This window comes from Glycine soja, chromosome 15 (genome assembly GCF_004193775.1).
Source record: "Glycine soja cultivar W05 chromosome 15, ASM419377v2, whole genome shotgun sequence".
Classification (NCBI taxonomy): domain Eukaryota; kingdom Viridiplantae; phylum Streptophyta; class Magnoliopsida; order Fabales; family Fabaceae; genus Glycine; species Glycine soja.
Window position 1 is genome coordinate 40,765,196 of NC_041016.1, and position 27,761 is coordinate 40,792,956.

Below are 27,761 nucleotides of genomic sequence, written 5' to 3' on the forward strand. Positions count from 1 at the left end.
TGTAATCGATTACACAAGTTTGAAATGATTTGAAAATACAAGTTGTGACTCTCGAAATTTGAAATCTAACGTTTTAAAATATTGGTAATTGATTACATGCTTATGGTAATCGATTACAACTTTGTAAATTAGTTTGAAAAGAATGTTGGCTACTGGTAATCGATTACTGTCTTCTAGTAATCGATTACCAGAGAGTAAAACTCTTGGTAAAAGATTTTTCTTTGAAAAATTCTTTTGAACAAAATTGTGCTATTCAATATTTTGAAAAACACTTTTAATACTTATCTTAATTGAGTCTTCTCTTGATTCTTTACTTAAATCTTGAATCTTGATTGAACGACTCTTTGATTCTTGAAACTTGCTTTGATTGAACGACTCTTTGATTCTTGAAACATGCTTAACTCTTGATTCTTGACTTGAGTCTTTGGCATCATCAAAATAATCTTGGAAAGCATTGCTTCCACACCATGGAATGCTCTAAAGATGTTGATATGTAAATATCAATATTTTAAAAGAATTCAATTCACTAAATGTGTCAAATCAATAGTAAGGTGCTCGTGTGCACATGTCACTCACTGTGGGTAGCATGTACTAGAATCATCATGGTGATGCACTCTTGCATGTGTGTCACTTGCCATGGGTGGCACACACTAGAGTCGTAATGCTAGAAGAAGGGTCACCAAGGGCGGACCTTGGATTTTAAGAGCCTCGGAGGTAGGACTATGGATGCTCTTGTCTGGATAAGAAACGTGTGAAAAGAAAGGGATGTAGAATTTTATTCAATGTAGTTATTTGAGTGCAAATTACCTTCGTTGCCCCATATGTGCTTTGTTAAAAACCCTTCAAGCCAAAACCCTAGATTTTGTTCTTTTGGAACATAAGACTTGAGTAGGGAAAAAAAGTACAACATTAGGTTTAAAGTGTAGGTTAGTTGAAGTAGAACTTCAGGTGGGTGGCATTCAACGTTTGTGGGATTGCTTTGTCATCCAGCTCTTGTAGTCAGTACGCTCTATTGTCAAGGTTGGCTGTGACCCTGAAGGGACCTTCCCAGTTGGGGCCAAGCTTTCCCGCTTGGGGATCTTTTCTAGCTTCACCTTGGACTCGCCATACGAGGTCACCGGTTTGAAAGGCTCATGGTTGAACCTTTGTAATGTATCTTCTGGTTACTCAAAGTTTGGCAGCTTCTTCTTTAATCTTCGCTATTTCTCATACTTCTTCGGTGGTTTCAAGTTCCACCCTTATATTTTCTTTGTTTTGATGTTGCTGTAACAGTAGTCTCCTTGTCGACGTAAAGGGTCCACCATTCTAGGGTGGTTGTGTCGTTTCCAGTGAATTCTGCTAGAAATTCAGCCATGAATTGTGTCTGCATGGGGCCGCACGGTTTGTAGTGAATGTCAAACTTTGACAGTTTGACGGGCCAGGCTACCATCCTTCCTATGAGTTCAAGCTTTCTCAAAACCTCCTTGATGGGGTAGTTCATCTTGACTACCACTTGATGACTCTGGAAGTAGGGCCTAAGTCGTCATGCCAAGGTGATGAGTGATAGCGCCACCTTTTCAACCATTTGGTAGCGCTTCTCGATGTCATGGAGCATGCGGCTGGTAAAGTAGATAGGGAGCTAGTGCTTCCCTTTTTCTTGTATGAGGGTTGAGCTGATGGCTTCATCAGCTACTGAGAGATACAGGAGCAATGGTGCTCCTGGCTTGGGTTGACTCAAAACTGGTAGTGTGGCTTTGGTCTTCTTAAAAATCAGGAAGCCTTGTTCACAAGTCTTGTTCCATGAGAAGGGCTCAATCTTTTTAAACAATTTGTAGAATGGCTTCGCCTTTTCGACAACCTTTGGGAGGATTTTGGAAAGGGATGCTAGCCTATCGTTGAGCTTTTGTACTTCTTGAATGTTGGTGGGGTTGTGCATCTAAAGTATGGCAGTTCATTTTTCTGGGTTGGCTTCAATCCCCTGGTGTGTGATCATGAAGTCGAGGAACTTGTCACCGCCTACCCCAAAAGTACATTTCTCAGGGTTGAGGCACATGTCTTATTTGTATAGTTCCCCGAATACTTCTTCTAGGTCCGCCACATGTTCAGGTATGCTTTGAGACTTGTCGTCCACATATACCTTGACATTTTGTTCGATCTATTGTTTGAATACTCAATCCATTAGTCGTCAGTATGTTGCACCTACATTTTTTAGGCCAAATGGCATGACCTTGTAGCAAAAATTGACTTCTTCAGTGATTAATACCGTTTTTTCCTCATCTGAAGGATGTATTCTGATCTGGTAGTATCCGAGGTAGGCATCCAGGAAGCTTAGCACCTGGAATCCGGATGCTCTATCAACCAACCTATCAATGTTGGGCAGAGGGTATGAGTCTTTGGGGCATGCCCTATTTAGATCAGTATAGTTTGTGCATATTCGCCATTTTCCGTTGGTCTTTTTGACCATGACAACATTCGTGAGCTGAGTAGAAAATTTGACCTATCTAATGAAGTTTGCATGGAGGAGCTTGTTGACTTCTTCTTTGACGGCTTTACATCACTCTTCCTCCATCTTCCTTTTCTTTTGTGATATAGGTTTGGCCTAGGGCAGATGGCCAGTTTGTGGTAGATTATGCTAGGATGGATTCCTGGCATGTCAGATGGTTGCTAGACAAATAAATCCGTGTTTCTGAGTAGCATGCCAGTGATGCGTCGGTGCTCATAACTAGAGAGGTCCCTACTGAGCCACGTGCACTACCTTGGTTTAGGTTTGAGTTGCAGCTGGACAAGCTTTTTGATGGGTTTTGGGCCTCTGTCAGAGGTGTCATCTCATGGATCTATGTCAAGTTCATTGCTCATGCAAGATCGATAGATGGTCAGGGCTCGGATTTGAGACCCTTCATCCACTGTCATGACTTGAGTGCCTTCAGCCGCTGCGAGGTAAGGCATGGCAAGCTCCCAGATGGGAGGATATGGTGCTACCTTCAGGCTTTCTGCATAGCACTATCGTGCTAGATTTTGGTAAGCTTTGACGGTTACAATCTCCCTGATAGTGTAGGGAATTTCATTGTCAAATGGGGCGTGGAGACTATGGCTCCAGGCTCCTTAAGTGTCTTCATGCCGATTAAGGCAAAGTATGATGTGTTTGTGTCAACAAGTAGATATCTGATGATGAAGCTCCTAGAGAGCTTTCCTTGACCGAAAGTAGTCATCAAATCCATGTAGCCTCTGGTCTTGACTCTCTCGCCTGCGAAGCCGGGGAGTGGACCAATGTGATGGTGGACAATGTCGGGTGAGACCTCAAGTCTCTGGAAGATTTTCCAGTGCAGGTTGTCAACGAAGCTTCCCTGGTTGATGAGGACCCTGGACACCATGAAGTTGTTATGATGATGGAGACAACCACGAGGTCGTCTTGGTTGATGGGGTTGATGCCCTTGAAGTCCCTGTCTGTAAAGGTGATAGGAGGAAGACTTCGCTGTAAGGGTGCGTCAAAAAAGCTAATGTCGATGTCCCGAATGGCGTGCAAATGTCATTTTCGGGACTAGTTGGACTGCTCTCCATAAGATAAACCACCAATGATGGTGCTAATTACACCTTTGATGTGTTGGGGGGTTCCTACTCTGGTGGAGGTTGTCGCTCACGCCACAGTTATTGGTGTCCTTGTCTACCTCGGTCTTTGGCTCTTCTTCTGTCTGCTCCCTGGTTCCTGTTCTTCTCCTCTGGATGTCCTCCAGGTCTTACTCCTGCTTGGTGATTGTCTGGTCTCTTAACAAATTAGGCTAAGTACCCAGCCTGTATAAATTATTCTATCTTATTTTTTAGGGCCCAGTAATCTTTGGTGTTATGACCAATATTGTGGAGATATCTGCAATATTTGGTTGCGTCTAACCCCAACCTAAGAGGTTTCCTTTGGGGTAGCCAGATGGGTACCTCTAGGTTGAATGTTTTCTCGAGAATCGTGGTGTGATTGGCCTTTACAGGTGTGTAATGCTCGTATCTGGGCCCTTTGGAGAGAGGTTGGCGCTTGTGTCTCTTATTTGACTTGTGCAAGTTGGCCTTGGTGTGTGCTTCACGCTTGTCGCACTTCTGTCCGGCTTGGTGGACTTTATTACAAAATATGGACATTTCTTCCATCTATATATAGCCCTTGGCTCGTTCGCGCAGTTCGTCCATGCTACCTGGTGGTTTTTTGCATAGACTGTCTACGAATTTATCGGGGTGTAAAGTGAGGAGCATCGAATGCAACGCTACCTCGGGATTGAGATTTCGGATCTGGATGGTTGTGCACCTAAATCTATCATTGAACTTTCTAAGGGACTCGTCGTCTACTTGTCGCAGACTAGCCAAGGCAGTCGAGGTCATGCGGTGAGACCTGCTAGTGGCATATTATGCACATAATCGTTTGACGAGGATGTCAAAGTTGTCTATGGACCTAAATGGAAGTCCACCGTACCAGGTCAATGCTGCTCCCTTAAGTGATGTAGGGAAGACACGTTGGTGTAGAGGTTCACCTGTGTGAGGAAGGCATCCAAATGCTCGTCTAGATCTATTGTCCTATTGTACCACTCAAGGTTGAGTGGTTTCCACCCTAAGGGTATGTCTGCCTGCATAATGCGATTGACAAAAGGATGTCGATGGATAGTTCATGTTGGACGGTGCATATGTGAGAGACTTAAATGATCTGCAGTGTTGCATGTGTGTCGGCGGTGTGATTACCCTTGGGTGCGTTCAGGAAAGGTGTGAGTGGACTACTCGTTGTCGTGGGGACGTCTGACGCGAGACCCTAGCTAGTCATGGTCAGCTTTTTTCTTTGTCAACCCTTCCTCATGGAGTCGTTCCATCTTTGGAATGTGGTTTTGGAGTTGTTGTAGAATGTTTGTGTCTATCATAGCTGCCAGACAAGGATGAGAGTCTATAAGGGGGGTCTCACGTCTGAGGCCAGACCGAGTGCTAACAATGGATGAATGTGAGAGAATTAACGACAAGCTACAAGGTATGTTTTACCGTAGCCCACGGTGGGCGCCAAATATTCTTACCAAAATCCAGAACCCTAACACGTGAGGGTGGACGTGGCTGAGTGGAGTCCCGAACTTCACACGTCGGCATGGAGAGGTACCTTTTTTGACATGAAGGAGACTTGCAAAACAAATGACTATGATGCTCAAGTATGAATATGTGTGAGAAAAGCAAAGCAAGTATATGCTAAAGTAAGCTCGTATGAGCAAGAAAGAGAAAGGGGCATAAGCTTGTTGTCATGTGCTGAGTGTGTGAGCAAGTCGTGTAGAAGGATTCAACAGAACCTGTACTTATATTAGTTGAGCGAGGGTCCAGGTCCTTGTTTGTAAGGGCTATTGTAGCCTTGTAGATAATTCTCGGCTTGTAGATAATAGTCGGGAGCTTATAGATAATGCTAGAGATAAACACTTGCTTATAGATAAAAGGTAGAAGATAATCGTACCTTGTAGATAATGTGTGATGTTATAGATAATTAATTACCTACCAATGGATATTATATTCAAATACATTTGAATATAAGTAGGTTAGAGATAACTTGTTTGTCGGGGAGCCCAACTGCTAAGGGCTTGGTGTCCGCGCTCTTGTAGCAGGACTAACATAGACAAGTGTTTCTGAGTGCCAAATAGGATGTCACGTAGATTTTGTGGGTCCTGGACAATACAATTCATAATTTCTAATTCCATTTAGTACAATTTTTTGTATGTTAAAATTTTAAAATGTTTAATAGTGTTGTCCACAAATCAGCAAATATGTTCTGCATGACATATATTGCTTGAATTTAGATTTTAATTTAAAATATATAGTTAAAAATATCATTTTGCAAAAATATTTTTTTTATCGTAACTAGGAAGTCTTACTTTAGATTTCTTAAAATATTATTTCACACTAATTATTTAAATTACTACCTTACTTAACACAAAATTAATTTATATTTCTCTAATTATTATATTTTAAAAAATATAGTCTACCAGATATATGAAGACCTATATATCTATAATGGACAGTAATAATTAATATTTAAAAATGTCATATTTTAATAGTAAATCATTTTTAATACAAATTTTAGAAAATATCTATATATTTAAAATATTTTATGATAGGTTCATAAATAATATTTACCTGTACATGACACGGATTACTGATGAGTTGCATTTCATTCTATCTTTTGCTTAATTTTCATCACCATGTTGCATGCATTTCATGGTGATTTAGGCATAATTAGATTTGTGCATAATCTCTTGATTTTTCCTTTTATTGTTACACATTTTGGTGTGTTTTTGGTTGTACGAAGCAACTACACATAATATTGGGTTGAAGACTAAGTTGGATGAGTTGATTTGCTTGGTGGAAGATGTTACACCCTTAAATTTCCAATTTAATTTGTTTTTTTACAAAGTAAAATTGCATTGTTAAGGACTAGATAGTAGAAATTTTGCATTGTATAATTTTATTATATGACTGTATGATTTAATTTATTCTCTGCATGATATTAATTGTATAATTTTTGTGTTAGTCATATTTATTTTTTTAATGTGAATAATTTATTTAGGTAGTTGACATAAATTTGGAAACTATTTGAACAAAAATTTCATCTGTAGTAAAATTGCATTGCGCACAGAGCAGGTAGTGTAATTTAACCATGTGTGAGGTTCACTCTAGGTACATATATTCCTAGAAAGATTAGCGCAATAACATATGCAATTAAGATAAGATTTAATAGTTTTGGTAAAAAGTAAAAGTATCCATTTTTGGCAAATCTTATCCCTTCCATATTTTATAGTTTTGCAAAAAAGCAAAACTACCCATTTGTGGCATGAAGTGGCACATTGAAAATGGCTAGCCAAGGGGTCATTCAAGTGTCAATAAGCCTTGTCACATTGAAGCCTATGCCTTATCTTCTTGTTAACTATAAGAAAAAAAAATTGAAGCTTTCATTGAAGCCTTGTTTGTCACCTTGAAAATTGAAGCTTTCAACGACACTTATTTTACGCATTCAAAAACGATTTTGAACCATCTTTGTAGCCACAACAATTCATAAAAAATCATCTTATTAGAAAAGTTATCATTCTAAAACAATTTTCAGTCAAATAATCGTTTTAGAAGGGTATCATTCTAAGACGATTTTGACTTCAAAACCATATGTGTTTTATAAAAAGAATTGGGAATTCTACGACGATCTTTCGAAAAACATCTTAAAAAATAAATTTTCTGAGACGTTTTTTCAGAGAACCGTCTTAGAATGTTTTTTAAAGAAAAATTAAAAATTGAAGATTCTAAGATGATTTTTAAAAAAATCGTCTTAGAAAGTAGATTTTCTAAGATGATTTTCTGGAAAACCGTTGTAAAATGTCTTTTTTTTAAAAAAATATTATTTTCTTTATAGATATAATAAAAATATTATTTTTAAAAAATTGTATTGATATAATAAAAATATTAATTTTTTTATATTTTTAAACAAGAAAAAAAATAAAATAAATTATATTTGTAATTATAAAAAAGAAATAAAAACTACTTCCTTATATATTACCAAGAGAAGGTGTGCAAGTAACCATGCACTTGCCATGGAAAACAACATATATATTACCAAGCTAACAAAATGATTAAGATAGTGTTGGAGAATAGTTGATAATAAACGCATTATGACCAAAATTTAAGAATAAAAATAATGAATTTAAAATTAAGCGGTATCACATTGTAACTGCACCTTTCATAATTTCTTTATATTACAATAACATAAATATTGATCTTAACAACATTATTCCAAGTGCCTTCATAATATATATTATTATCACATATTCCAAGATTAAGTCATGGAGACATTATACATTTATACTATCAGGGTTAAAATAGCTAGATCTAACAATCGTCCAATAGTAAATACCTTTGAATTTAACATCTTGAATAGCTTTCCTGTGCAAAAATTTGACTACATTGCCACATCTCAGCTTCGTATATCACCTAATGTCAAGAATTTTGCTAATTCAATTGTATGATGAGCCTCACACTTCAACTACCAAACTTTAGATCTTCATCCATCTATTTGAATACTTTGAGCTCTATGGTTGAATCACAAACAGGGGCTGCAAGGAAAGAAAAGAAGTCAAACCTACAATGCAGAGCAAGTCAATTTAACAATTGAGTTATTAATCAGGAGGGCCTAGAATATACTCAGTCAATGCTTACAGATGTGGCATCTTCCGCAACAATTTCAACTATAGCTCCTGACTGATCAGACTGTATAGTACACAATTTTATAGTTTCAAGATAGAAGAGAAAAAAACCACAAGACCATCCATCTAGACAATTTTAAAAAATGATGCAACCCATACATTTCTCATTGACTTTTGATTTGCATCTCAGTTATAAACCAAGAGACAAATCATCAAATTTAAGCTTCTTGCATACAATTCTGTTTAATGAAAAGTTTGTTGTATGGAATGTCAACCATAATGCATCCTTAAAATTCAATGTGTTTTGGCACTTCACTGTTGCGTCTCCACAAAAAACAGTAAGGAGTAGCTATTTTGAACTAAATAAATGTAATGTGTCCAATTTATTTCACAAGTTATTTTCTCCTTAAGAATGAATTAAGAATATACTACTAGCAGGAAATTCAATTAGTTTTGGCACTTCACTGTTGCGTACAGCAAGGAGAAGCTATTTTGAACCAAATAAATGTAATTTGTTCAATTGATTTCACAAACTATTTTCTCCTTAAGAATGAATTAAGAATATACTACTAGCAGGAAATTGTATATACAAGTGTGAACTGTGAAGAACTACTATCTTCAGAAAAACTAGAAAATACTCCGAATCCTACATAGCTAATTAAATACTGAGTTACTGATGGGTCCTAATGCTACACTAACAAGGTTTGGTTTAGATAATAGGTCAAGTAGCAAAACTATTTGACTAAGGGGAAGAAGGTTCTGGGGGATGTGGAGGAGCTCAGTTGGCAGGTTGTTAGAACGTATATAAGAGTGCAAGGTTAGAGTGATACAGGGGAGGAGGTTCATTTTGGTTGTTACTTGTTAGGCCTTTGGGCCGGGTACAAAAAGTGTTTTCTCCAAGGAGTTTTTTCTCTCAGAGAGGGAGTGATTCCTCTATTGTATCTTCTCATTGAGCTTACTTTTATATTAAATAAAACCCTCATTTAGTCATTTCTGTTCTAATTTATGGGATCCTGGCATTGGTCCAACCTGCTGGATCTGAGGGGAGATCAGTGCAAAATTTCAGATTATGAATATGTATACTCTTTGCAGTAAGGAAAGATGGAGGATTTGATAGCTGCAGCATTTGCTCACTGGGATGCTATCTAGGAGAGACAACAATGTTTTTCAATGGGTCTGAAATGATCAGAGACAAGGATTAGTACATATAAGCTGCAAAATGGAGAACAATCCAAAGTCATTGTAGAGATTGAAGGGGAAAACTCAACCACCAAGGACAACAATGACAGAGAGACAGATGTAGAAAGTGATGTTGCAAGAAGAGAGTTTGATTTAATTGAGGAAATGGTATTGGTTGTGAAGAAGGAATCATGGCCAAAACTGCTTATCCAAGTCAGCAAGAACAGATCAGAGGCCAATAAAGCAAAAATTCCAGGAATTCCGTTGTCAGAGAGGCCACAAGCAGAAGTAATATGCTTCCACCTTCAGCAATTGGGAAGATAGTGGCACCATGGCATCCAAAGAAAAAGTAAAAATTCATATTTGTCCTATGGTGAAGTCTGAATCCACTGAAGCAGAAGTGAAAGGTAAACTGATATGGATTGATTCCAAGCAACAGACAACTCGAGGCAAGGTTATCAAATTGAGACTCAATTTGTGAAACAAAAGACCTATTTTCCGAATCATGAATTGGATCTTATTATGAATCATAACATACATGATCAATAAATAAAAATAACAAAATATATTTTTACATAAAGATATTAGTATTATTAAGTCAAACAAGAGAATAAATCATTGCATAAACTGAGACATAAGCTGATATATATCACAAATGAACTTGCCCTGATGGCATTGGACTTAATGGTCACAAAATTAGCATATGTACTGATTTTGATTAAATTAGACATGACAAACTGTCCCTTCTTATGAGCAAGAACATAACAAAGTTCAATGAATCAATTTTCCCCCATTCTCTGTGTAGCTTTTGTATTTCCAGAAAGTAATACAAACAGCATGGTTTGAAGAAATGAAACGGTCAACAATCCACATACATTCGGTGGAATTCATTATGTTATTTTACTTAGTACCTCTTTATCATATCAGATTTACATTTAAAGTTGTTAGGTTTCATTGCAATATTCATTAGTTTTGAATGCTTAGCTACCCTAGAAATCAAATCAAATATATATCGTGATGATTTTTAGGTCACAATATCCATTATTTACATGGTTACTAAATCAAATCTTGTACAATATTAAGCAAAATTAGTATCAACAATATCAAATTCAACTGACAAGTGTTACATCATCCACTAGCAAGTATTTCATGAATTGAATGAATACTGTTAAATTTAGATAATTGTTTGAAGCTAAAATATAAATATTAAAAAAAATTAACGTATTATTAATACTACATTCATGGTCGTCTTTCTTTTTCCTCTTGGACGTTTTGTTCTGATATAACAAACCAGTAGAAATTTATAAAGATATGCTTTTGTCCAAAACTAATTTAAACCTTTATAATTTTGCATATAAAATAAAACTTCAAATAAGAACCTTTTTTAGTTTTATGTTAACTTTGAACAGATTTATAAGTTTTATGTGGAATTTGGTAACAATTTTATGTTGCTATTTTCAATTGGCTTGAAAGTTGGCATGCACCCGTAACCAATAAGCTTACAAGGAAAATTTACAAATGAAGCAGAATGCATAGGCAAGCATGATTTAATAAAAACACAGCACCACTGTCATGGTGCTTTCTTTGTTGTTCTTGATAAAGTGGTTAGAAGAAACAAAAATTAAAGCTTAATCAGACAGGCCAAGAATGGTATTCTTAATCTTACGAAGCTGGCTTCTTAGGTCAGTGGACCAGGTTGAGTTGAGTATATTCTGCTTTACTTCAGCAACTTTACCCTCATCCTCTACTCCACTGTTTGCAGCAAGTAGATCATCAGCATCTTTACACAGTGCTTGAGCTTTCTCGTCTAGAGAATTACAATTCATCACATTGGTGGACAGTTCTTCCTCCAAATACTTGACATTCAACACAAGTTGTTCAAAATCCATTTCTTTGATAGCTATTTGTTCCCTTAAAGTTGCAATTTCTGCCTCTAGCTCCTTCTTCCTACTGTTTCCAGCCTTGATGGCCAAACAAGCCTTCTTTATTGAGTGTTTGATATCCTTCCACTTACTTTTTCCTGCTGAAGTCTCCTTCTGAATTCTGGCATTTTGCTTCTCAAAGTTCTTCAGTTTGTTCACAGACTCAACAGTAGCTTGGAATTCTTGGAATGAAGCAAAGGCCATTCTCTTGAACACAAAAAGAGTGCCTAACTCTACTGTCACCTTTGGATGGCTACTTGTAGTCAATAGATCCAAGAAGTGACTAAGTTGAGGCTGCATGACAGGATCAGAAGAGACTTCAGATAAGTCCCTAATCATTAACAGCTCCAAGGCACCTATGGCATCTCTAATAGATGTTAGAGACGCATCTCCAGAACATGCCCCAGATGACATGGTTTCCTTGCCACATACAGAGAATTTTTTATCAACTTGATCGAAGGGATCATCTGAATCAGAACCTGTAATGCTGGAAGAAAAGTCTACAGATTGAAGTTCGCTAGTGGATACTGATTCTAGTTTGATATCATCGCCCTCACATCTTTCAATGATAGGAGGGTCATTTTGAACTATAGTAGGATGAACTTCATCCTTTGCAATTTCATAATCAAGAGTCTCTCTAGATCTCTTTCTTTTTTCTTGGATCAACACTAATGTTTTTCTCTTGGTTTTCATTAGAAATGGACGGGAAGAGATAGATTTTGCCTTTGACTTCTGTACTCTTAGTGCAGTAGCCTCATTGTCAATATTTTTAAACTCAATAAGTCTTGATGGAGTTACGTTTTCACAAACTCTAACTCCTTTTCTTCTCACCTTTAACAAGTGTCCCTTACTCTAGTGTAACACCCAGTAAAATTCAGTCCACATAGATTGCATTTAATTTCATGGCCACTACCTCTTGCACGTTTTATCTTTGTAACATAATTCCATAGAGATTTGATGTCATCATCTTGGTTTTTAGCTAAATAAGAAGTACCCATCTCTACAATAATTCATATGAACTTAATTTAGACACTAGAAACAAGTCACATTTTAATGAAAAGTTGGTATTACAACATTTAATGAAATCTTCCAACTGCAATCATGTGACTAACCGGCTATATATAATCCTATTGTGGGTGGATCCTACTAAATAAAACTAGACCATCAAATTAAACAAAGCCAAGTGTTTCAAAAAAATCAGCAAGTGTAAACAGTACAGGCTTGCAACAATATTCAAATACAAAACAGGACAGATATATCAGTAGAAAAAACCTGCAAGTGTAAACAGGTTACAGGCTTACACAATATCAAATCAGTTAAAAAAAAAAAGGCAGCAAGTGTAAACTGGTTCAGGCTTACAGCAATATCAAATACAAACAAATTAAATAGGTTACAGTACAGGACACTAAGTGTAAATGTGTATAAAAAACCTAATGTGCCCCAGTGCCAAAAGGTACATCACTAATGTATGGGGGACGATCATTGTTCGCAGGCTTACTCTTGCATATACAAAGAGGTTGTTTCCTGGATTCGAACCCATGACCAATTAGCCACCAAGGCGCAACTTTACCATTACACTATGGCTTGCCCGCAAGTGTGAATGTGTAACCAAATACAAATATAAAATAAAAGAAAAATGGACAGCAAGTGTAAAAATGTAAACAGGACACCAAGCAACAAATACAAACAAATGAAATTTTTAAGAGAAAAATATCAAGTCACTTGAAACTAAAGTAAACAGAATTACCAAAATACCATGATACATATGTCATGCTCACTATACAGTATTCTATTGATTTAAGCAAACATGTAAACTAGACTACTTGTTTACTGCATTAAACTCCCACTTCCATTGCATGAAAAGTAAAAGATTCTTCCCATTGATTATTAAATTGCTCTTCTTTTACTCTTAAATGAATAGTGATGAAAAATCACTAATTATCAACATTGATATGCAACTTGACTTGAAAAATCTTAACAAGAAATAACTGCAAGGTTTGCATTAGATATTTACTAGTTAATAAAAAAAAAAAAAAACTAACGTACCCCATTGCCAGAAGGCAACTTGCTAAGCAAAGGTATGTGGGAAGGTCATTATAGATAACCTTACCCTGGCGTATGCAAATAGTCTGATTCCGGATTCGTGTCCATGACCAACTGGTCCCCAAGACGCAACTTTACCGTTTTGCCAGGACTTGCCCTAAGATATCTCCTAGTTAATAAACCATGAATCAGAGGTTACAAAAATGGGGACACATCATGATCCAACAAATAACTATGCCAGCAAACAAATGAGATCAGTATATATTTTAGGTTTAATTACTCATTTGGTCCTTATACTTATAATAAATTTTCCTTTTAGACCCTATACTTAAAAATATGAACTTTTGGTTTCTATACATACCATTTTAAATATATTTTTTAGTCCCTACGGCAAGGACTAAAAGGGATAAAAACTAATATGTGCAGAGACTAAAAGGGAATGTTTTTAAGCATACGGACTTAAGAGAAAGCTTTTATATCTAGAGACCATAACTGATCATAAAGTTCAAAAATGGAGGAGCATCATGACTAAACCCAAAACGATACTATCAAGTGAATGGAATCAACTAATACACGCAAATAGGGAAAGAACTAACAGCATGCTCAGTGTATTTTATTTATTCAAACTGAGGCAAAGAGAAAATAAATAAGAGAGAAGCATACCAAGCGAAACCTCCTTGTTTTTGCTACAAACGAGACAGAAAGAAAAGATTGAAAAACCTAGATAGAGTGGGAGGGAGAGAGTGTACGAAATGAAAGAAAAGAGTCCCAATGTTAGGTGACGTGACAACGTTGGGGGTAGAGATAGAGAGACTGTGCGCGAGCCAACACTATCCGACAGAGAAGTATCTATAACTTCTGGAGTTCAAAATGTCTCTCACATTTTACTGCTGATAGGTTATTTTTCTATATTTTTAATTTTAATGGTAAATGTTAATAAGTGTTTTAGAAATATTGATTAACAAATTAAAAAAATATCAAAATACATAAAATTGTATTATATTTGATTTTTTTTATATTTTTTTATATGTCGTTGGTAAAAAAAAATTCATGTTTGCATGTATATCTCTAAATAAAATCCACAATAGATATGAAGTAAGCTATGTAAACGTATATCCGTTATCTACACAGACGAGTATTTTAGCTATCTGTTAACGAGACAAGGACAGATACCATAGTACCCACACCTGTGGGTACTTGCTACCTGTAGAATTACCAAAGTAACTTAATATATATATATATATATATATATATATATATATATATATAACATAAGTTAGAAAAAGAAAATCCTACCATATATTTTCCTCTCTTTCACGCTGACGCATGAACTCGCGATACTCTCCCTCATGGCCTCACTCTGACTCAAGCACTATACACTTAGTGACGCTCCCGCTTCCTCCCTCACCTTCATCCACGCGTTCCTCTCCCTCCCTCACCGGTGTCATCACACCTTCATTCTCTAACTCAATCTCACTCTGCATTGACAACCTCACACCATACTAAAGATAATTGTCGTGCATGATTACTTTTAAGCTTCATTTCACACATCAATTATCTTCTGTTTCCTTAATTTTTGCTTAGTTTAGTCTCAAATAGTTCAAAATTAATGCTTTTATAGAACTCTAGGATTGTAAATAAAACTTTCAGCATTTATTTAGTTTTCTTATGTTATTTGTATCTCATTACTTTTGTTATTTATTTATTGCTTTGTGTATGGTTTGATCATTCATGTATATGTGGTATAGTATGATTATTATTGGAAAAATATTTTCATACTAGGAACTGAAAAGAGGTATCTAATTAAATCATCTCTAGGGATAGAATGAAGTTAATTAGCCTTGTGATAAACCATTGATCTTAAGACCACTTAGTCTAACTTGCTAAGGAATTAGGGATAAAACTAAGTGATTTAGGCTCTCTCATGAAGGATCATGGCTTGAGTAGATTAGTTGGTTAAGGTGATATTAGGAGTAGTTTTGAATGGGGAAAAGTCCTTTATTACATCAAGAACTATTTGGTTAGTCAAGCATCCAACAATTTCCTTAATTTTGCATTACACATATTTTCTACCCTCCAAGTGTTTGTGTTATTGCCTTTTAAGCTTTGCCCTGTCGTTCCCTTAATGTTAATTGTTCCTTATTGTATTTTAAACTTCCACACATTTAGATTCAAAATCTCAAACATTTATTTGATTCACTAGCTTAGAATTGGTTACACATAAATTACCTTGCACAATCAAAGTCCATGTGAGCACAATATTTGATCTTATCGTTTATTACTTATTTGATTTGGTGCACTTGCGCGTCTCTTAACAAGTTTTTGGTGCCGTTGCCAAGGACTTTGTTACTCATGCTTGGTTGTTTGTGTAACCATATTTGGATTCATGTTTGTGTAACCATATTTGGTGCACTTTGTATTGATTTTTTAAACTTTGTTCATGTTAAGGATTTTTTTTATATGTGTATTTCTGAAATGTTTGGATTCATATTATAGCTATAGTTATTCAAGCTATACTATTTTTTTAACTTTTTTATGACCTTTGATTTATAATCTTTTCAATTTTAAATATTGTTAATTAATAATGATTGTATTAGCATGACTTGTGGAAGACATAAATATATTTGAATTTATTATAATAACATTGGTTTTTAAAATTTCTAAAAGTAAATCTGGAACATTTCATATTGTCACACGATCATTTAAAAAGAAATACAAAACATTTTCTTAAGTGCACTTTGTTATTGAAAAATGCATCAAATTGACATATTTTTTCTTATACATTAAATACTAATTCATGTAGTTTAACAAAAACTGACAATTAAAAAAACAAAAAATAATATAGAATATTTTAGAATAAATCTTTTTAAGAGTAAATACTAATTAATTAGAAAAGTGGAAAAATATCCATTTAACAATTAAATTATAATTGTATCAATAATTCATAATTTTATTGTGCTCATTAATAGATATCATTTAATTGGGTTAGTTATTATAATTTTTAATCAATTAAAAATATTAAGCAATAATACCCTATAAAAATAATGATGAGAACACATATGTATACAAAAGTAATTATTTATATCATCTTATCCTATAATTTTCGTATCGATTACAATTCCAAATGTTTAATAAAAATAAATTAATAGATCTATCAATTATAATGTGAAAAGTCATTCAATCACATTTACGGAATGTAAAAATAAATATAATTAAAAATCACGGAAAAAACAAAAATATAGAATGTCTTAAAGAAACATAATTTTGACCATCAATATTAATTATAGGATATTTAGTACTTATAATTTTTAAACTTATCTATTTTAATCCTTTAGTTAATAAGTGAATTTTTTAGTCTCTAGTAAGTGGATTTTGTACTTCATGAAGTTTAATAAGTGTGTTTTTAGTCTCTGAAATTTATATTTTAGTTCTCTAAAGGTTCCTGGTTGTTAATTTTTTTAACTAAGTTAATTAAAGAATTTTAACGGCAGAAACCTTTTGGGAATTAAAATGTAAATTTCATAGATTAAAAAATTCACTTATTAACTATAAGATCTAAAAGAAATAAGTTTGAAAACTATAGAGACTATTTTGGTAATTAAACCTTAATTATATATGTCAATTATAAATTGAAAAAATATGGATGGGAAGGACAACTTAAGACAAATGGATACAAAAATAAGAATGGAATTACCACTACTACAATAAAAGCATTCTACATCGATTATTTGTGACTTACTACATCGGTTATTGACCCTCGTTGTATCAGGCATCATAAAAAGTATGTACGTCTACGACAACGGTTGTATTGAACCGTCATAGAATGTATAACATTCTAATACGGGTTCCTGCCCATGATCGTCTTAAAATATAGTACATTCTAAGATGGTCTTAAAGACAACCGTCTTAGATGTATTAAGGACAATCGTCTTAGAATGTTGGGTTCCTACTTAAGATCGTCTTAGAATGTATTACATTCTAAAACGGTCTTAAAAACAACCATCTTAGAATGCATTTTTTTTATAAATTAATTTCATTTTTTGTAGTTACTACTCTCTCTGATTTTTTTGTGACCCAAACTAACTTTAAAAGAATTACGTGTTTGAAATTAATATTTTGTGTGAGCTAGGTTCTTCAAAAAGATAACAGAAAAATACACAAACTAAAGTTTATGGACTGCACTTACTAAAATATAATGAAATAAAAGGGTGTGTAGGTGATAACCATAAGCATAGCCGTTACTGTAACACATTGTTCAGCCATAATATCTAGATTAAATGTTGATTGATAAAACATTTACACAAGCCAAAGCATGAAGAGTGCAAAATGATATAGTCAAAAGCATATTAGTTATTTCCCTCCTAATAATGTTAATAGTTATGTTAGAAACTAACTAGTGATGGCTGGCACAAATCAACTGTTTATAAGGAAAACCAATAAAAAAAAATATGGAGTGAATAATAATAAAAATTATTATAAATAATTTTATGTTCAATATTAACAAGTATATAGGAATGAACGGTTCCAAATCATGAGAGATATTTTAAAAAATAGGTCTAAGCATGTTTATTTTTGTTCTTAAAGTAAATGGAATGACACATGAAATTATATGTAAATTAATGTAGTATTATTAGGATTCATTTAAATCATTTCTTCTTATAATGATAATGCATATAATCTTATTCTGATCTAGTTTATTACGAAATGAAATTGATAGCATTTTATTATAGATAACTCGTTTCTTACTTTGGGGATACCATATCTATACATTCTTTGTTTTCATTAAAAAAAGAATTGAATTTTTAATATAGACATTATCTTTAGCAATCTGATTCATTGATATTCCTAGTATAATAGATGTTATGATGCCTACATTTACATTTGAGAGCATTGATATAATGATTTTTTGGGTTGGATTTGCTAGAATTATTTGATCTTAAAAGTAACCTTCTATAATCTTACATGTGAAAGTGGGTGGGTTTGAAAACTAGGTGGCATTCAATTATGGGTATTAGAGAAAATAGATAAGGAAAGAAAAAAAAAAAGGAATGGTACGTAATTAAAGATACAATAAACCCTCCTATTAGTAAGCAGTTATTACAATTTTTATATTGATGATGATAAAAGAAAAAGTTACCATATGCTATAATTTTGGTTAATGTTTTATTGACCTCAGTGTCCAAATCTAATGAAGAATCTGTAGAAGAAGATGGAGATTGAGTGAGTAAGGTTTTGAATGATATTGACCCCGCATTGTCACTGTTTTTGACCAATTCAATCCTTACATTCGCTGGTTGTAGTATGTAACACCCTGATATATATATATATATATATATATAGTAATTATGTTTGATGTTTGATTATATTAGTTGTGTTATTTTATCCGTAATTATTTTCAAGGAGGTGAGTTTAGTTATTAAAAGAATGTTAGTAGTTAAAGCATTAGTTTCTCAAAGAAGCCACGAGGAAGTTTCTCGAGAAAGTCTCTTAATGAAGCTTCTCAAGGAAGATACATGAAGTTGTCTCGATAAAAACACTGCCCAGCCTTCGTTAACCATTGGATCTTCCCAAACTTTGATATGGAGCTTCATAGAACACTTTTCCATGATCTGACCGTTGCGATCTTTGAGAAGACATATGGAGTGTGCGCGACGCTTTTGTTTCCGAGAGCCTTAGTCACTTGTGCGTTTTGAGCCTTGTAGTCCAAGTAGTTTTGGAAAAATGCCATTTCTTCTCCTTCTTTCTTCCAAAACCATTTCCAACGTCCCAAGCACTTTCTCCATCACCCACGGCCACCAGTAGCCATCACGGATTGTAGTTGCTCTCCGTTGAAACCCCACACCGAGAGGAACCCTTCAACCGAAGTGGAATCTTTCAACTTGCCTCACAGTTTTGGTAGAGAACGAAGCCCTAATCTGACCTTTTGTTTTCCTTCAAGGTAACCATAGTTCTATGCTTGTTCCTTGTTAGTTTCAGCTTGTCTTTGCATCTTTTCTGACTTTGGAACCACCATTTCATATTTTACGTTTCCTTTGAAAAACCCTAGAGAAAGAGACTTTGTAAACGTTATCTTTTCATGAAATGGGTATTATTTTCGTGACCTACACTGAACCCCGGTCACAATGGCATGATCAAAATTTCAAAATGATGTCCCTTTGTAAAACCCGAAATTCTCTCAGCACTTTCATGTAATGACGTGGGTGTTTGACCCAGAGCATTGTTGTTAGTTTTGTTTCTGAAATCCATATTAAGTCTCCTTCGTTTTGGCATGGTAGAGGCTTACGTGGAACTGATGAGCAGGGACGAAAACAAAATCTCCAAGTGCCGTGACAAGGAACCCGTGGGTAGCTCACTATAGGTGAGGGGACTTTATTATAAAATTTACCATTTTAACACCATAGTTAAGGTCAGGGAACTTAGCTATGAGGATAACTGTCTGTCCCTGTTGCATGCTGATTTTTCCTTTATAGAAAATGATGTTTTAACTAATGGGATGCGATATAATTGTCCTTGATGTGCATGCGGGTTTTCCAAGAGAAATAATGTTTTTAATTAAAGGAATGCGATACATTTGATATTGATGTTGCATGCTGGTTTTCAGGAAAAACTATATTTTGACGAATGGGATGCGATATATATTTATTGTGATGAATGAAATTGATGTCTTAATTTGATTTGTGTTGTTTGAAGACCTGGGAGTGTAAATCTTAGGCATGAAAGAAATATATACATATATATGTGCGGAATGTGATTTATTGTTGATGTCGCTATTGAGGATTTTAATTGATATGTAGTGATATTGATAATTATGATGATATTGATTTGAGATGACGTTGTTAATAAAGACCATGTCAACATGAATTGATGTTATTGTTGATGATTATGTGAATATGAAATGAGGTTGTTGTTGTTGTTGATAACGTCTTTGAGACGAGATGATGTCTATGTTGAGAATGATATGAAAATGGAATGTTGATTGATGTTGGAAATGCATTGGCATGTGCATGTTGTGTATGTTCATGGGACGCGGGTGCATTGACCTTGTCGGACGACCCATTCGTGAGGGACTAGAGTGGTTAAAGAATCTAAGCATTCATTGCGGGCATGCTTAGGCGCTTTAATTTGTCCATGGTCATTGCACTTGATGGTGCCCATGTTCGATACATTGGATGTTGTGTATGTTCGTGGGGGGCGAAGTGCACTAACCTTGTCGGATGGTCCATTCGTGGGGGACAAGCGTGATTAAAGAATCTAAGCATTTCTGAGGGGATGCTTAGGCGCTTTAATTGGTCCATGGTCTTTGGTACTTGTTTTGGACCACGTTGTATGTAGTGTATGTTCATGGGGGGTGGAGTGCACTGACCTTGTCGGATGACCCATTCGTGGGGGACAAACGTGGTTAAAGAATCTAAGCATTTCTGATGGGATGTTTAGGCGCTTTAATTGGTCCATGGTCTTTGGCACTTGCTTTTGGCCATGTTCATAGCTCATACGACACAGGAAATAGAATAACTGTGGAAGAGTGTACTTTGTACTGAGGGGGCTTGTCACCTGGTAGGGAACTCCTTTGGGCCCCAGGCTGATCACCTAGGGGGGCAGTTATGTGCACAACCGGGTGGTCTCGACGAACTCTGCATGATTTCCTAAGTGAGAGTGTCGTGCGGACACACCTAGGCTATTTCCTGGGATTTGGTTGTTGGTATGTACCACATTGCATCTAAGAGTTGAGTCAGGTGCATGCATCATTTTGTGCAGTCTTGATTGGATCCTTGGATGGATGATGAGTAATTCTTGAATGTGGATGATGAACAATTGTTGGATGTGAGTGTCGAATAATGAATGTTGTGTAAGCTCATAATGTTTGCCTATGTTTCTTCCTAATTGTGGTTATTTGGAATTGGTATTGGTTCTTTTTATAATGAACTCACCCTTGCAATTTTGTATTGTGTGGTTGATACCTGTGATGATCACGAACATTGTTCATGGGAGCAGAATGAAAGCAACAGGGTGCAGGGAGTAAGATTCTGGTGAGGAGTCGCCGAGCAGACGTGATGACGTTGGCATTATTTTGGGAGAGAGTTGTGTTTTGTAATCAACTCCTTCGTAGTTGGTTTTCAAGTTCTACTTTGTTGAGTTAAAGATGTAAAACTTGGATTTTAATTATATTTATGAACAGATTTAATTTCTGTTATGTGTATGATGTGTACTGAGTTACTGTTTCTATATAATTATGTATATTCACTTAAGTAATGGCACGTTGTTGGGTGAATGTATGTTGTGACAAAATTACTTCTATTTTCATAAACAAATGAAGGGAGTTCTTTTTATAAAAATTGAAATTATCGCATATTAGAGTGTTAATATCATAGCGACGAGGCGGGTCGTTACATAGTAAACCCAGAGGCCAACCCTCATCCAAACATCAAATCAATTAACTAACTAGTGATTGCATCATATTTATATATTTATTTTTGGAACATTGGCATTATCACTATCTCTTTGTCAAATTGGTGAAACTATTGTCTTTAATATTGTCTCCTTAAGCATACTACCTTTCATTATCCTTGCGTTCTCTTTCAAAACAACACTCAATTAAGAGCCCACCACACCCATTTGCATGCAATTTTGTAATTTGGTAATTACTATCAACTTACAAAATAACAGGCCTTTTCACTAACAACTAAACACAGTCCAGCCATCTAATGTTACTAACTATAAATGATAATTAGCATTAAAGAAAGACCAATGATTGCAGAAGGCATTATTCACCAACAATTAGCATAGTATATAAAATTTAAATTTTGTTTAAGAAGAAAATCAATGAAAAAAAAAATAGAGAACTAAAACCAAATTTAACCATATTTATAAGGACTAAACCATATTTAATCATTATTAAATTTATACTAACCTTGGCAGTCCAACATTTGCCTTGCCCATTATGGATAGTGTCCACAAAGCGAGTGTAGTCCCAATTCTTTATCACATTGTATGGACCATCATGAATCTCAACTTCAATTGTATAACCTCCATTATTGATGAGAAAGATGATGATCTTTTGTCCACAACGAATCATTGTTGAAATATCTTGTGTTGTTACCTAAATAAGGGAAACTATAAGTCTATGTGATTCATTCATCAAATAGAAAATAAAATAATGAACATGTTTACTTTCTGTAGATGCTCCTCATTATACAAACGTATTGGATGTGTAATAATGGTTGAGATAACCTCACTTTAAAGGAATTCACTTTTAATTTCAACATTGGTAGCAACTAAAGCATTTCCCTATTAGTTGAGGTCAAGTACTTGAATCAAATTAAGTCAACATATTCTTATAAAGTATAACATACAAATGGTGCTAATGCACATTTTGGTGAACTTACGTCTCACTTTCAAATTTTAAATAATTTAGTCATCTTATTACCTACTGATGTAACTAACTTGATTGATGCAAGGACTATCATATCTCTACAAGGATATACTTTATTTCTTAATGAAATAACTCTTCCCCAAGCTTAGTTTCTCTTAAAAAATATATAATATAGTAGCATCCATCAAGTTGTTAACATGTGTGATTATAGCCATTTAGCCATGGTTTATGGTGGAGCTTCCATTTCGGACAAAAATTCATACTAGGTCAATAATGAATAAAAAAGAAAAACATGTGTATATTGTCTTTAATATTCTGGACACAGATAGTTTATATTCTTATAACCTTACTAACCTGAAAACTGCCATCAACAATGCAAGCAATTACACACTTGTTTGTTGTAGTCTATGCATATCCAAGAGTAGCACCTACTGACCAACCAATGGATCCATACTGCATCTGGAATTCATACCTGAAAGATGGAATTCAATGACTCAATGCAATCATAGTTAATGACTCACCCGCAATTCTCAGGCAGATGGAGCTTCTGACAGTTGAACCATGAGTCTCCGGTTTCAGCTATTACAACAGTATCTCCGCTTAGCAGTTCCTGTTCAACACATTCAATTTTGGGCCTAAAAGGGAAAACTTGCTTAAATATATTAATTTGATTGAAAGCAAATAATCTCGCATATTTAGTAATGTTATGTGAATAATCTGAAACTGCTATGTTCCCTGTTTTTGTGCAATGTTTCACAATTCTAGTCCATTCACAATTAACAAATATATACAAACCATGAAGCTACTTATGGAGACTGTTAGATGGTTTAACATGATGAATCTAATTAAGGAATCATGCAGTTACTACCATGATAGATGAAAACTATTGGACCTAAAATCAGTTGGTAAGCAAGACCATGGCAATGATTTCAATTAAATAAATATAATCCCGTATGTGGAGCTCATAATGTTCAAGCCTAGTCAGAATAAATGATGATAACTATCTTGTACTTAAGCATAAAAACAGAACACAAGTTTAGAATGAAATCTTAGTTATAGAACAAAGTAGCATAACAGGTAGAGAACTCCAATTCCAATCCCAGCCAAAGAACCACATGATCTAAAAATTTGAAGGAGGTTATAAATAGAACTTACTTGAATGTGCTTGAATAGAACATTAACTCTAAGTGGTTCATCCTTCTCTCACCTCAGAGGAATGCCTAGTGGGACATAGATACGCTGGTAATTATCCACAGTTGTGGTGCTGGTCATCACTTTTATAGTCAATGCAGTTAAGAAATCGGCCATGAAAACCCAACCCAAGGAAGGACCATTGCCAATGGTTACCCGAGGAGAACCTAGACGAACACGAGGGGGCTTTTGTGTCCTCCGCCGTCTCCCGTGAGGACTACGGCAAGGGCAAGTAGGATCCACGCGGCAACGTCATTGAACGCCGTCGCGACAATGGTGGTCTCTCCCACGCGCATGGTGAGGAGCTTGAGCTTCACTAGGATTCGCGCGAGCACAGGGAATGCGGTGATGGAAAGGGAGACTCCCATGAAGATGAGGAACTGCGGGAATCCGGCTTTGTCGACGCCATCCACGATTTTGCAAAGGATGACGGCGACGTCAATGCCGCATATGAAAGGAAGAGAGATCTCGACGGCGGTGATGCAAAATGCTTTTCGACCGCTCTGGGGAATGGAGTAGAGATCAAGCTCCTGACCCACAAGGAAGAGGAAAAAAAGAAGGCCTATGCTGGCTATAAATTCAAGCGAGGCTAGGGATTTCAAATTAAAGTACACGCAACAGTGAACAAAAACAACAACATTTTTATATATAAACCTGGCGTCGTTTATGTTCCCCTAGTACATTCTAAGGCGATTCCGTAAAGCTGTCTTAGAATGTGTTTCATAAAAAAAAATTATTCTTCTTAACTACAAAACTGTCACTGCGTGACATTCTAAGGCGGTTACGTATAACCGTCTTAGAATGTGCATCTTAAAAAAATAATTTTTTAGTAGTGTACAAAAATTATATTGTCAAAAGTTACCCAAACACAGTTTAACATATCAAATAAAATTTTTATTTTTATTATTAAATTATGATTTTCGAAATCATTCATAATATTATTGTGCTAAAAAAATAGAAAGCACCATTTGAGTAAATAATATAATTATATGTCAATTTTATATATAAATATATATATATATATATATATATATATATATATATATATATATATATATATATATATATATATATAATACCCTAACAAAAATAAATGTGGGAAGAGTCACAAATTATGACAAAACGTGGGTGACTCTTCATATTCTGATGAACTGATGAATACCTCACTTAAAATATTTTTTCAAATTTGAACTCATTTTTTTTAAAAAAAAATATGAAATCTGAATCAATTAATGGCAATTTTGCTATTGGTTTTTCTCAAAAATGCATTCATATCTTAGGCTTCAGTAGAATAATTGGTTAACATTGAAAAGCCAACAAACCAAAAAAATAGAGGAATCTACTTAAACAAAGTGTTGTGCTATTAATATTTGTTTGAGTTATTTGCTTCTTGTATCTATTATTGTTTTCTTCCATAACTCCAAAGATCAAGGTTAGCTAGGACCATATTCTCATTTTGATTTTTTCAAGCACGATCATGTATGTAAAATTATATGCATTGATGATTTTATGCTCTTCTATTATTAATTTTGGTTCTATTTTAATCTTTCACATATCCGGTTAAAACACAAGACCTTTTGGTTAATTACCCATATTTGACTTTTATTATCAATGGTTTTTACTCCCTCTAATCCTATATATTGGTCACATTTTAGAAGAAATATTTAGTCTTATTTATAAGTCACCAACTAACCTATTAATAATGATTTTTTAATTCTATCTTTTATACTATTTTCAACACTTCATTATTAGGAAAGAGAAATATTGAGATTGAAGGTTACTATTGATCTATATTCATTGATAGGGATAGTAGAGTAATGGGTGAATATTAATAATGGCATGAAAGAGAGAGAATGTGAGATGATAATTTAGGCTAGGCATTTAACTAGTTATTAGTGAAATTAGTTGGATGTGTAATTTTGTTAAGGTATAATTGAAAACTTATTTTAATTTCAGACATATTTAATGATTTAACTTCCCTTCCATATTCCTAATGATTCGATTGAAAGTGACCAATATATAGGATCAGATGGAATATTTCAAATTGATATCGCATATGTTCTTAATATCATCAATATTTGCTACAGTGTTCTTACTATGTCATTGTTCACACACATATGGAATTCTTAATTTATTGCTTTCTCACATTCTTATTATGGAGAGTGAAAATGAGGTGAAAAATATTCTTTTGATTTAGAACATTTGAAACTATGTTGTCCCACAATGAGTTGTTTAGATTTTTATTTTATTTTTAAAAAGTAATTGTATATGAAATTTTGTTTATTGTTTTTGTCCAATGATCGTATGGATATAGAAATTACTTTTAATCATTTCTAGAGGGAAAAAAGTAACCTTAGAATATTGTTTGGTAAACTATCCTACTGAAATTATGTTTGAGCTAAAACTTTCTCAGAGGTTGGATCAACCATATTTTAAATCCGGTTGCTAAAGTAGTTGTAGAATTTTATAACCTAGCTAGAAAGTACTCATATTGTGTTCTTCACTATGTGGGTATGGTGAATAGAAGGGAAAATTGTGTAAAATAAAAAGGTATTGACTCTATTGAGACACAATGATCTTGTAGACAATTTACAATAACTACACACAATTGCATACAACAACTATAAGTTTAAACTTTAAAATTTACATAACTGTTGAAAACTCTCCCATATTCTGGAAGCAAGCCATCACAATGTCTTCTTGATGAAATCGCCTTGAAATTTTTGCACCTTTAACAAACTATTATTTTGCAGAGGTAAAAGTTCGTTAAATAAACTTGAATTCTATCTCAATCCAATTTCAAATTTACAATCTCAATCTTTATTACAATTTAAGATAATTTCTATCTCAATCCAATTTTACGTTTTCCAAATTAATAGTTTAAACCTTTATACATAAATCCCTCACTTCACAAAAAGAAGTCAATCAATAAGAAGTAAATGTTAACCATTGATTACTTACAATGAGTAACAAATGGTTAACTGATTTCTTCTCATGCACACATGAAAAGAATTATCTAGCCATGATACGGTTCCATTTCATTAAGTCCATTACTAAAAGAAACACAAATAACTTTCATTAATTCCATTGCATGATTTTCTACTTTTGCAAACTCACAATGCTAAGCTACATGCCTAAAGCTAGGACACAAAATTAAAGGACTATGATAAGAAAACTGGTCCAATTTTGGATGATGTGAAGTAAAAGCTCTGCTTTAAGGAATTAACTTACACACATTTTTCTAATTTTAGGAGAATGGTGTAACTCTATGGAATATGTTGCTATTAGAATGCACTGGTACTCTCAAAACACTATTGTTCCATTCAAGCACGGTGAATATTGGAATTGGAAGTTGATTGTATTACATAAAGGGGAATCAAACTAACAAGTTAAAATGTCAAATATAGACATCAAGAGAAGTTCAGTTCAGTTCAAAGATCTTTAAGATTTAAAATTCATCACATTCCTGAAAAATCATGAACAATATTTTAAATAGTCATTCTAAATTGTCCAATATGTAACTAGCTGAATAGGCTCCATTTCTTTGTGTATTTTCTTCTACAAGGAGCAATACAAACATATAACAAGTTATTGCCAAAGCATAAAATAGAAATTATGATCTTTTATTTTTCCCAAATTAATTCAATTATCTTTCATTTCTTTCAAAAAGAAAAATGGCAAAAGCTCTTTGACATTGTTAGTGTTAAACTGCAAATTTTCTTATTACTTATGTCCCATATTGGAAAGAAAATGAGACAGCAAAGTGTTTGTATGCCCTCTGACAAGGATGTAACAATGTCGAGTTGAGTTATGCTAGCTTGTGACCAGAGTGAGGGTACTAAGGTGATGGAATAACTCCTTCGGCTTTGCTGGGTTAGGCTATGTGATAGGCAT

The 27,761-nt window shown here is 34.4% G+C and overlaps 2 protein-coding genes and 1 long non-coding RNA gene across 5 annotated transcripts; all 3 read right to left on the reverse strand.

Moving 5' to 3' along the window:
* Positions 1 to 10,852: 10,852 nt before the first annotated feature.
* Positions 10,853 to 14,164, reverse strand: LOC114387965. Of its 3 annotated transcripts, none has more exons than XM_028348270.1 (3): positions 13,970 to 14,164; positions 13,374 to 13,475; positions 10,853 to 12,263 (listed from the first exon to the last, which is right to left on the reverse strand). In XM_028348270.1, the coding sequence occupies exon 3, from the start codon at positions 11,954 to 11,956 to the stop codon at positions 10,970 to 10,972; it is 987 nt and encodes a 328-aa protein (XP_028204071.1). In that variant the 5' UTR covers positions 11,957 to 12,263; positions 13,374 to 13,475; positions 13,970 to 14,164; the 3' UTR covers positions 10,853 to 10,969. The 3 variants fall into 3 exon arrangements, with proteins under 3 accessions (XP_028204071.1, XP_028204070.1, XP_028204072.1); XM_028348269.1 differs by having other exon boundaries at positions 13,310 to 13,475; XM_028348271.1 differs by lacking the exon at positions 13,970 to 14,164 and having other exon boundaries at positions 13,374 to 13,962.
* Positions 14,165 to 23,069: 8,905 nt separating this feature from the next.
* On the reverse strand, positions 23,070 to 23,889 carry LOC114387066. Its single transcript, XR_003661227.1, has 3 exons — positions 23,832 to 23,889; positions 23,198 to 23,286; positions 23,070 to 23,148 (listed from the first exon to the last, which is right to left on the reverse strand). It is a non-coding gene; the product is annotated as an uncharacterized LOC114387066 (long non-coding RNA).
* Positions 23,890 to 24,034: 145 nt separating this feature from the next.
* Positions 24,035 to 25,460, reverse strand: LOC114386146 (cation/H(+) antiporter 20-like). The gene is made up of 2 exons (XM_028346141.1): positions 25,457 to 25,460; positions 24,035 to 24,456 (listed from the first exon to the last, which is right to left on the reverse strand). Exons 1-2 carry the CDS (start codon positions 25,458 to 25,460, stop codon positions 24,035 to 24,037), a joined length of 426 nt encoding a protein of 141 aa, XP_028201942.1.
* Between the last annotated feature and the right edge of the window lie 2,301 nt (positions 25,461 to 27,761).

Bases quoted from the DNA above. Each gene is read 5' to 3' on its own strand.
- LOC114387965 (XM_028348270.1), bottom strand. From the start codon at position 11,956: ATGAAAACCAAGAGAAAAACATTAGTGTTGATCCAAGAAAAAAGAAAG.